General features: G+C 40.5%; 1 protein-coding gene across 22 annotated transcripts in view; it reads left to right on the top strand.

The window, feature by feature from the left end:
* The window catches only part of Epb41 (erythrocyte membrane protein band 4.1), a 165,170-nt gene that overhangs the window by 67,012 nt on the left and 86,130 nt on the right, over positions 1 to 12,028 (top strand). For 21 of the 22 annotated variants that reach the window (XM_036177799.1, XM_036177778.1, XM_036177779.1 and 18 more), the window contains exons 2-3: positions 6,854 to 7,327; positions 10,379 to 10,591. In XM_036177799.1, the coding sequence (XP_036033692.1) occupies positions 6,860 to 7,327; positions 10,379 to 10,591 (681 nt within the window). In that variant the 5' untranslated portion in view covers positions 6,854 to 6,859. The remainder of the gene's footprint in view (positions 1 to 6,853; positions 7,328 to 10,378; positions 10,592 to 12,028) is intronic. The other variant, XM_036177794.1, reaches the window with a different exon arrangement.

Genomic DNA, 12,028 nt, shown 5'->3' with positions numbered 1-12,028 from the left:
TACCACGTGCCTGTACCATTGTACCATTATAACATTGGTAAATACATGGTGAATTGTCAAATGTGTTCTCTGGCTCTAAGCAGCTAACTGTGTTCTCTGGTTTCTATGCAGCTAAAGACCTCTGTCTTAGAATTGTATTTCTCTTGTGTACTCTTCAGTCAAGACTTTAGATATTTTCCTTGTGAACTGTTGTTATACTGGAGATTGGTGAGGTGGGCAGAAGCCAGATCCTGTAAAGGGCTGTAGAGGGAGCTAGAAGTGTAGACTTGACAAACATGATGGCAGTAGAGATGGACCACTGACTCTCTGTGTCCCAAGTGACCTTATACATGGTACACATGGGGCTGGGAAGGACAAGAAGACTATGGATGACACTTAGGTTTATGGTTTGACTAGCGACTCACTGAGCTGGGAAAAACAGAATTGAGTACTACTGTGTTTTCAGATAGCTGGGAGCTCGCTCTCTCCTCGTTTGGTTCCATTGCTGTATGTCTTTTGTTTGTTTTAGTCTTGGTTTGAGACAGGCTCTTTCACCATGTAGCCCAGGCTGAACTTGAACTCATAGGTCCTCCAGCCTCAGTCTTCCAAGTGCTGGGGTTGTGCCACTGTGCTCAGCATGCTGTGTCTTGAGTCATTACCAGAGTGGGCCAAGGGAGATATGTTACAAAATGCATTTAGGATTAGAACTCCAAGTGCTTGTGCTGAAGACAAGCACTGAACTGTGAACAAAGCCGCGGAGACTAGGGCAGCGGGAATTCTTAAGGCTGGTTTCAAGCTTCACACATTCTCTGCTCGGTATTAGTTTCAACTTCTCTAGGGATCCCCATTGTGGGTACACACTGATAACCTGAATTTACCCAGCCATTTGTAGTGTTTCTCTCGGTCTCCACTTTTTATTCACTTCCTATTTAGAGACCTTCAGTGAGTCTCCTGCTTTTAGGACAAACTATTTAGCATAATCAAGTCTTTCCAAACTGTCATCTCCTTATCTGCCTGTTCCTTCTTCAGATATGTCTCATCGAAAGAGGAATTTGTACCCATGTGTGAGGCTTCAGACTGGAGGCACTAGAAATAGTGCTGGCTAGCTGGCTGGAATAACCCGTCCCAATAGTCAGCGTTCCTTTAAGAGAGTACAGCTCTGGGGCAGAAACATCCAAGCAGCCAGGGTTTTACAGACAATTACTAGCCTGAGAATTTACAATAGAATTACCACTCCCTAGTTTATTAAATTTTTATTAAAGTACAGGTTGACTCTGAATTGAAGCGTCCTTTCTAAGCTTTGAAGAGGCTGTTTATCTGGGAAATAAGCATGTCTACAGGATGGTTATAAGGTAATAATGTGTGGCGTCAAGGAGACAGTGAATGCTAGCTGCTGCTATTGTTTCCATTGAGATCTAATTTTAAACGATAGCTCTCTTCTAACTGTACATCTTCCTACTTCCCTATTGTGATCTTATTCCAGTCCAGGCTGGGGATCGTGCTCGTTCATAACGTACTTACTAATGCTAATTTCCCTGCCTGGAATTCCATTGTTCATGCATCTGAGGTTTTTGTCTATTGATGTCTGCATTCATCCTTAAAAGCTTTTCTTGGTCACTCCAGTAAGCTCTTACTTTAGTAACAGAGTGTTCTTGATACTCTGATATACAACTTGATAGTTGTTATTTCACTCAGAACACTTGTCAGATTAAACAGTAGGTTTTAGCTTTTAGTTTTAGTTGTTTATATATTCTTCTCTACTTTAGAATTGTGTATTAGAGACCCAAGCCAAAACCTGATTAGCACTCAGTAAACATGGGTAGATATTCTTGTGAGCTCATTTGAAGAGTAAAACAGATAATTACATCATTCAACTTTATCCTTAAATGTGGATGGTAAGGAAAGTTTTTATGAATGCTACCAAATTGTACTGATTTCACAAAGTTTTTCACTTGAAAAGAATTAATGGAACACCAACTGTATTAATTTAAGAAAGATTTTTTAAAAAGAGACAAGACCTCATTTGGCCTTCCATCAGCTTGGTATGGGGCTTTTAATGATCTGATTTGCCTAAAGATAACAGGTGCACACTGTTAGGACAAATGTATCTATTGATTCCAGATGCTGTATAATTCTCAGGGTTTGAAGGATTAAGATTGGATCTGAATGGGGGCTCATCACTTTGTCTTCAATGTTCTACTGATTTTTTTTTTCCTTTACAACAACCAAAAGACCTCTTTGTGACATTAAGTAAATAGATACTTTCCTTTGGGTTTTGTATCTAGGATGAGAATAGCCTCATTCAGCAGTGAGCATCTGACTGTAGAGGATGTCCTGGTTCTGCTGCTGACTTTGTAGCTTCCTCTGACTGTCCAGCCTGCTGTCTGTAACCTGAAGAACTTGATTGTGTGCATCACTGATTTTCCAGGACAAGTTGGAGCTACTGAAAAATGATGATTTATTGAGCTGAATTAGTGGCATGCACTGTTAGTCTCAGGACTCATGAGGTAGAGGTGGGAGGGTCAGGAGTCAGGTCAACCTGGGCTATAGTTTGAAGTTAGTCTGGGCTGTAGGAGACTCAGAAAGCCACAGACAATTATTGTTTATTCATTTATTTATTTATTTATTGTTTGTTTGTTTGTTTGTTTGTTTTTAGAGACAGGGTTTCTCTGTGTATCCCTGGCTGTCCTAGAACTCACTCTGTAGATCAGGTTGGCCTCCAACTTTCTCTGGCCTGCCCCTGTCTCCTGAGTGCTGGGATTAAAGGTGTGTGCAACCACACCCACTCATTTTTAAAAAGTATATGTCCAATTTTGTAGCAAAATATATTGATTCTTTATTGATCCTTGTTATTTTATAATTCTTTGTATGTCTTAATCATGGTGTCTTAATGGTAAAGAGATTTTATGAAAGGAGATATTCAGAATGCTGAATCTGGGCAAGTGTCATGTCTGCATGGGAAATGTGGCATTGCCACACTTTTGTGGTTAAAAAAATTCCGAGGTCTAATTTTGAGTTCTAAAGAGTGTTAATGGTTCTGTTTGCATGCTTAATAACACGGGGCTTTGTTTGCTTCTTGTATTAGTTTAGTTTAGCAAGCATTTGTTGAGTAAAGCTTTCCCACTGTTCATGTTCCACTTTCTGGAAGTGGCTCTTTGCTGTTTTTGTTCTTTAGATATTTTGAAGTACCTTCCTGAAGTGACTGTTTGTGGGGTTTGTGCTTTGCTTAACCTCTTGAAAGTGTTTTCAGTGGGCTAGTAACATGAGCAACAAACTTGATAGGAAGACAGAATCTCGGGCTGCATTCCAAATGGGTTGAACTCAAATCTGTATTTTAACAAGATTACTACTGGTTGATTGCATGCAGGTTGAAGTTAACAAGCACGGAGATAGCATGTGGATTGTGACTGTCGGTGCATGTGTAACAACTAGAGTACTTAGTCAGTGCTTTCTGATAGAGAAGACGCCTTTTCTTCTGCAGGCAGTTACAGGGATATCCATAGAAGATGCTTCTGTCTTTAAAACTAGAAGAAGAAAAGCCCTAGAACACAAGAATAAATATCTACTAAAGCTGTCAGTTCAGGACTATCAAAGGCTAAGTTATTTTCATGCCTGCTAAAACTTCCACAACAGGTTTGCAGTATTTTGAAGGTCTTTAAGAGAGAAGTTGGTATAAAGTCTTCCATGTCAGAAAATTTTAGTACAGAGATGATTTCTGTTCCCTTTTGGTCAGGCAGATGCAAAGCTGTGTGTGCAACCTATGCACAATAGCATGCCATTCTCAAGTTTTCTTGCTTAGTTTTTCAAAGAGAATACCATGGTGTTCTTGTTATTCTTGCACAGAAACAGAGGTTCAGCATCCAGGTTTTCTCTCTGTCTTAATTACTTTGGAGTTTAAAGAAAAGTAATTTGTGATATAGGTGTTTTCTATTCCTGATATGAAGATGGTGACCATTTTATTTCTCTTAAAGTATAGGTGTGCAAAATATTAAATATGAGTGTTGATTGGTAGATGATTTGTGCAGTGTTTACAAAGACCACATTTCATATTAGCTCAGAGTCATTTCAATGACTTAGTAAATGAGAATAGATGTACTTCTTTAAATATTGTTATTTTTTAAAATACTGTTAATGTTTAAAAATAGAGGAAGGGTTTTTCTACGGGCTTGCTTTCTTTTTTGGTTTTTTTTTTTTTTTTTGGTTTTTTGAGACAGGGTTTCTCTGTGTAGCTTTGTGCCTTTCCTAGAACTTGCTTTGGAGACCAGGCTGGGCTTGAACTCAGAGATCCACCTGCCTCTGCCTCCTGAGTGCTGGGATTAAAGGCGTGTGCCACCACTGCCTCGGCTTTCTTTTTATTATCATGTCTTCATTTATTTCAGCACCATTTGTAGTGGCTTGCAACCTACTAGCAATGTTGACTTGGGCAAGTTACTCTTTCTTATCCAAATATTAACCTGTCCTGACCCAACCTAGCATCTAGGATACTTGAGACAGCATGTTCAGGGTATTTCTGAATTTTAATGTCTTCAGTTACAAGATCAGACGATTCCTGCCTTTCTTGAGGGTGGTTATTGAAAGATTTGAGGTAATGTAGGTAAGACTCCTAACATGGACTCTGACACAGAAAACAGTGCCCAGTGTAAGTATCAGCTGCTTCTCCCTTTCCTTGCTCTGTTCCATGTGTTTGCACTTATTCTAGGTGTGGCCCTGCTTGAATACGATTTCTGTTGCTCTCTTCTTTCATTGCGTCAACATTGAATTGAGAGAGTAAACTTCCCTATGATGGAGACCGTGTTTGTTTTGTGTACTGTGGCATCTTTGGCACTTAGCCTCGGGCCTCTACTAAATGCTTGATAAGTATTTGATGGATGAATGAATGTGCTTGAATAAATTTAGAGGGTGTCTTTGAAGTTTGTAGACATCAAATATACTCAGGTGAAATTAAGTCATTAAAAAACTTATTTGTCCAGTTAGATGGCTCAGTGGCTAAGGATACCTGTTGCCAAGTCTGACCTGAGTTTAGTCCTCAGAAGCCGTGAGGTGAAAGGAGAGAACTGATTCCAATAAGTTACCCTCTGATGTTCACAATAAAAAAAAAATGAGCTGGGTGTGCTGGCCCGCACTTTAATCCCAGCACTTGGGAGGCAGAGGCAGGCAGATCTCTGAGTTAGAGGCCAGTCTGGTTTATGTAGTGAGTTCTAGGACAGCCAGGGCTACACAGTGAGACCCTGTCACAAACAAGCAAACCCCAACTTTTATTAAGGGGCTGAGGAGATGGGTCTGTCAGAAAAGTGCCTGTTATCCTACAAGCCTGAGGATCAGAGTTCAGATCCTCAGCACCCGTGTGAAAAGCTGAGCTCCGTGTCACATGTCTGTAATCCTTAGCACTGAGGAGGCAGAGCTAGTCAGATCCCTGGAATTCATCGACCAGCCAGCTAAACCAAATTAGTGAAATCCAGGTTCAGTGAGAGACCCTGTCTCAAAAACATAAAGTGGAGAGTGATTGATGAAGACACTCGAAGTTGACCTCTGGTTTTCCCCATACACATACACACACCTTCACATACATGCACCACACATGCAAACACTCAACAGCTAGTATATGTAGATACTGCTCTAGGCATTGGGTGTGCGGTGGTAAGAAAGACTCAGGGGCTGTATAGTTAGTTGGTTCAGTGGTTAAGAGTACTTGCTTCACTTACAGAGCACCCACACTGGAGGGGCTTACAACTGCCTGTAAGTCTAGCTCCAGGAGATCTGACACCCTCTCTGGTTTCCAGGGGCCTACACACATGCATATTGACACATACATAGATCAAAAATAAGATGAATCTGTTAAAAAAAAAAGACTCAAGGTCTTATCCTCATGAGATCTTGTGTTTTAGATGGAGAGGGTATGGAGAAGGGCAGCAAACACGTTAACAAGGTCAGAAGTGTTGTAGGGTTGAGAGGCTGTTGTTGGAAATGCAACTTTAGTTGGAGTGCCTGGGAAGCCTCGCTCACAGACTTGGCATCTGAACTGGAACAGAGACTTAAGACTAATACTGGAGCTTTGACATCAAAAGGCTCTAGCCATCAAGTTTCAAATATATGAGTGAGTTTGTAGCCTGCCTTCTCCCCTAAAGTGAATCAACATTGGCTTTCTAAATTTCCCCTAGAGCATTTCTCTGATTTCTCACTCCAGTGTAATGGTTTCACTTCCTACTTTCAAAAATGCTGAGCATTAAAAATCATATTTATCAGAAGAAAATTAGTTTGAAGAGCTAAGAGCTAAAATCCAATGCCTTTAAAAGAGGATGTATTTTGGTATTGCATCATGAAGCCTAAGGACATCTTTTGTGTGATCATTTTGACTGTATACTTGTTCCTGCTGTTGTTAACTCTGAGAGCAAATGATCAGAATTCTGTGTTTGTTCTTCCTAATGGAGAAGTCTTCATGCTACAAAATAAGAGGAAGAAAAACAAAAGAGATTTTCAGAACTCCCTAATTTAATTGTCTCTAGGGTATGGGATTCCTGAAAATCTTGCATTTTTGATTGTCACTGTGAAAGGACAGTACTAGATAAGTCCCTCTTTTAGGAAGCATGAAGGTGTATTTGCTATGTACAGTTCTGAGCCTTGAATTTAATTATGGTGTATTTCATTACATGGCCTTGGTGGATACTATTTTAAGCTAGTCTTTCATGACTTAAGGCATTAGTAATTTATCCAGGATGTATAGGTAAAATATTTTTGTGCTTTAATGTAAGGTCTTCTGTTTAATGCATTGGGATTCTGTTGGTGATTAAATTCAAATATATTAGTCTTTTGAGGTTTAGGGGTTTGGCCTCCAGCAACATGTTTTGCTTATAATAGCCCCCCTTCCTTTTACTAGAACGTCATGACAACAGAGAAGAGTGTAGCGGCTGAAGCTGGGGGTTCTCAGCACCATCAACAGAAGGAAGAGGGTGAGGGAGCCACAAACTCAGGACAAGAAACTCAGCTGGAGGAAGCTTCCCAACCGGCAGCTGAGGGCAGTAATCAGTGTGAGCAGAAGCTGAAAGCATCCAATGGGGACACTCCGACACATGAAGACTTGACCAAGAACAAGGAACGGACGTCAGAGAGCAGAGGCCTGTCACGACTGCTCTCCTCATTCCTCAAAAGGCCCAAGTCTCAGGTTTCTGAAGAAGAAGGCAGAGAAGTAGAGTCAGATAAAGAAAAAGGTGAAGGAGGCCAGAAGGAGGTAGAATTTGGAACCAGCCTTGATGAAGACGTCATTTTAAAGGCCCCTATTGCAGCTCCTGAACCTGAACTCAAAACAGACCCATCTCTGGATCTTCATTCATTAAGCAGTATAGAAACACAGGTAAGGCAGTCGACTGTAGGGGGAGAGTCTAATGAAGATACATTGCATGCTGTTCTTTTAATAGAAGAATATTTGGTATTATTTCTTATGAGCCAGTTGACTTAGGCATTGATAGTGATAAATAACCTTAGGAGTTTCTGCTCTAAAGAAATTAATCAGTTGAAACCTGACTTTAAAAAAAAATACACTCTATAAATCAAGGAAAGGAAAGAAAACCATCAAAATGAGTTTATTCAGTCCACATATTATCTTGCTGTAACAATGGAACAAATTTGTTTTGAAAAGGGAGCAAGAAAGAAGTGAGGTGGTTTTAAGTTCATTTTGGTGGAATTAGGGATGGATGGCCCTTTCGTAAAAATACTCATTAATCCATGTGATGGATTCAGGCCATCCCAGGGTATGTGATAGATCTGAGCTATGCCTGCCTTGTTTGGGCTATATGTTCTAGGGAGCACATTACTGCAATGTTAATTCTATCCCTTGTGTAATAGTTTTTTAAATTTTTTATTACATTTATTTATTTGTGTGCATGTGTACACATGCATGTTCTAGAGTATATCACAGTGTGCATATGGAGACCAGAAGACAACTTTGGGGAGCCAGTCTCTTTTTTTCCACAGCATGACCTTCAGGAATCAAACTCAGGTCACCAGGCCTGGCAGCAAGTGCTGTTACCTGATAAGCCATCTCATTGGCCCCTTCTGTAGTATTTATTTGTGCAGGGCTTTAACTTTGTCACAGTATAACAAAACATAAATTGTTATTTTTCCCAAAATACATGTAAAAGCCTTACTAGTAGAGCTCAAACTGTTTTCTAGGAATCTTACTGGTTTTCAGCCTTACTGCTTACAAAGTAGGAGCTATTTTCAAAGTTTACTTCTGTGGCTTTGAACATTGTCTGGATTGTTACAGTTCAAGTCCTGTGTGTGTCTCTGTGAAAGTCTAAAGTTTGGGGTATATAATTTTGTTAGGCTTTTCTAAAATTATTACATGTATTTCTAGAACTATTACTTGAATTCAGAATGCCAAAGGCTGACTTTAGGATGAAATCATAATAGGTACTTGCTGTTAGTGAAACAATATTAAAAACAAGACCCAGGGTTGCATAGGTGACTCCGTGGGTAAAAAGGCTTGCTGCACAAGCCTGACGACCTAATTCAAATTCCTAAAACCCTCATGAAAAGCCTAATGTGGCAGCACAAATCTATAATCTCAGCATTCCTCTGGAGAGATGAGGGGTAGAGATGGGAGACTCACCTGGAAGCTTGTGGGTCAGTTAGACTGAACAGTGCGGTGGCAGAAGGAGAGACCCAGCCTCCAGCAAGGTAGAAGTCTAGAACCAACTCCTTAAGTGTGCACTCACATGCACATAACATATGTGAATCATGCACACACACAAACAATAAAACCAAGATTCACTATGTAGTTGTTGCCTCAGGGTTTCTATTGCTGTGAAGAGACACCATGACCACAGCAACTCTTATAAAGGAAAACATTTAATTGTAGTGGCTCTCTTACAGTTCAGAGGTGTAGTCCATTATCATTATGGTAGGACATGGGGGTGTGCAGGCTAGAGGAAGTGGTCTAAGATACTGGGAGGTATCTTGAACATATATAAGACCTCAAAACCTGCCTTCACAATGACTGATCCATCTCCTTAGCCTTATCTATGAGGCTTTGTTTGTTTGTTATTATTATCATTATTATTATTTGTTTTTGAGAGAAGGTCTTACAATGTAGACTTGCCTAGCCTAGAACTTGTTACATAGACCAGGCTGGCCTCTAACTCACAGAGATACACCTGCTTCTGCCTCCCGAGTGCTGGAATTAAAGGCTTGCACCCATACCTAGCACTCATCTATTAGTTTTAAATGTTTATTTATTTATTTGTTTATTCATTAAAAGATAATTATTGAAAACCTACTGTGTAAGCCAGGTTCTAGGATAGATGTACCTTGGAAAGTTAAAAACTGTAAATGGTGGGCCAGTGAGATGGCTCAGAGGGTAGAGTGCTTGCTGCTGAGACATGATGACCACCCCCGTGTTGGTGGAAAGAGCAGCACTCAGGGTTGACGTAAGAAATAGTCCAGTGGGATAAGACCAACATGATAGCTCACGAAGGCCCCTCTGAGGCTGCATGACATGGTTGTGGAAGGCTACATACAAGCCTGTCAGCCACTCCCTGAATCTGATACTGCAGGCAAACATCTCAATCTTTTTTTTTTTTTTTTTTTTTTAATAAATGTCAACCATGTGTTGTTTTGGAAGGAACAAATTCGTAGAATTTAGTTAAAACTCACAATAGATTTATTGTGTCGAAAGAAAGAAAACAGCCAGTGTGGGCCCTAATCCCAGCACTTAGTAGACTGAGGCTGGAAAGAGAACTACAGGTTTGAGGCTAGTTAGCTGTCTTAAAAAAAAAAAAAATCAATAAGAAAATGTGCACCAAAATATTCTGACTTCCTGTGTAACACTGGGCGACTTAATGATTGCCGGAGGAAGCCATCTTCAGTCTTCCCTCCTCCTTCACTGTGTTTGGATGTAGCGAAGTAGGGAGGAGTTGGGATGGAGCCACAGTTTTTAGCTTGGTTACCTTCATTTCTTAATGCAGATATGTAGAGGGTGCAAGGCCTCAAGAGCTTCTTTTAGCTGTTTATAAAATTTAAAGCCTGTGACAAATCATTTTATTCACAGTTCACAAGGCTACCTTTCTAAAGTGGAGGAACATGAAATAGAGGCAACAAAAATTTGATGACCATATATCTCATATAATGTTACAGTCAGAAGAATATATTATATAATGTCAAGAGCAGTAGATTGGTGTCCCACAGTCACTTATGATTAAGAACAGTCAAGTCTGAACAACTTTGGGGAAATCACAATACCTGTTAGAAAAAAATGAATTAGTTAATATAACTCAACTTATTTTTGTTTTAGTAATTTCTCTCTGTTCATATTTTTATTGGTGGGGGTACTACTTACTGTAGGTAGGAGTATGTATAGCCTGTTTTGTGAATGTCTTTTCACTGACTTGGTGTTGTGGATGTGCAGCCAGCTCAGGAAGAACAGCGAGAGGATCCGGATTCCGAAACAAAGGAAGGAGAAGGGATTGAAGAGGGCTCCAGGGCAGGTGTGAGGGAGGAGCCCGAGTCAAAAGCAGAAAGAGAGCCCGAGGCTTCTTCGCAGAAGCCCATCCGGAGACATAGAGACATGCACTGCAAGGTCTCCTTGTTGGATGACGCAGTCTTTGAGTGTGTGGTGGAGGTGAGTGCATTTGAATCTCAGAGCCTACAATCGCTTCATGTGGGGTGTGGGGCTGCCAAAGACAAGACCCCTCTCAGGACCATTCTGTGGACGGAAAGGAAGTGGTAGGAAAATTGTCAGTCTTATTTTTTTCTCCCTGAATCTGTCAAGATCTTGAGACTTAAGCAAAGTGTGTGGTTACTTTTGTAACTTTAGAATCATTTTGTTTATATATATATATATCCTCTCTATGACCAGATTTCCCAGGGTAGGCGGAATTTCTGATACTAGGTCAGCTATCCCTATAATTATGTTTGAAAACAAAAGTAACCAATGTCCTGGGGAAAAAGCACCTGCACTTCAGTCCTGAGTTCAGATTCCTTGGACCCACACAATGCTGGCTGCATTAGCAGCTGTAATCCCAAGTATCCTCTTACAGCGAGGTGGGTACAGAGACAGGAGAATTCCTTCAAGTTCCTGGACAGGTAGCCTGGTGTGAGCAGAGACAAAACGAGAGGTGTTTGCAGTAAGATACAAGGCACAAGTGTGTCAATACACCTGAGGTGACTGCTGTCCCCCCCCCACATGCCGTGGGACTCAAACACACTCATTTACAGACATGTTACACACACACACACACACACACACACACACACACACACACACACACACACACACACACACACACACCAGAGAATCAGTAATTGAAGCAGGATTTAATAAATGTCAGTTATTCAGCTTTTCTCTTTGTTCCTTCAGAGCAAACTGAAACATCTGGTTAACTGTTGCCAGTTGTGCTGTGATTGCTATATACACAGTTATTGCAAGTACTAATAGCTTTTATGGATAAACATGTTATTCAGTGTTTGAGCTTTATTTTTACTGAATCAAATTTTGTGCAAATATAAATGTATCCAACCACAAGCATTCTAAAATATTATATACAGAATATATAGTTTAATTTGTTTTTTTTTTTTTTTTTGTTTTTCAGGGCAGGGTTCTGTGTAGTCCTGGCCATCCTGGAACTTTCTTTGTAGACCAGATTGGCCTCAAACTCAAAGAGATCTACTTGCCTTTGCCTCCCAAGTGCTGGGATTAAAGGCATGTGCCACCACCGCCTGACTGTTGCACAAAATCTAAATGGTCTTATAATAAAAACCCAGAGCCAGATATTTGGGTAAATGCTGAAAGATCAGAGAGACAAAGAACAAGCCACAGCCTCTTCACACCTTACCAACTCCATGAATCCTCTGCCTGAATGCTTCTGAGTCCTTAGCCTAGTCTCTGTCTCTTCATGCCTTATATGCCTTTCTCCGCCCAGCCATTTCACTTCCTTCCCAGTACTGGAATTAATGGTGTGTGTGTGCTTCCCAAATACTGGTAGCAAAGGCAAGAGATCTCAAGTGCTGGGATTAAAGGCATGTGACTCCCAAGTGCTAGGATTAAAGGTATGTGCCA

This window comes from Onychomys torridus, chromosome 2, assembly GCF_903995425.1.
Source record: "Onychomys torridus chromosome 2, mOncTor1.1, whole genome shotgun sequence".
Lineage (NCBI taxonomy): Eukaryota > Metazoa > Chordata > Mammalia > Rodentia > Cricetidae > Onychomys > Onychomys torridus.
Note: the sequence above shows the minus strand (reverse complement) of the source record. Positions and strands in the feature narration are given on the sequence as shown.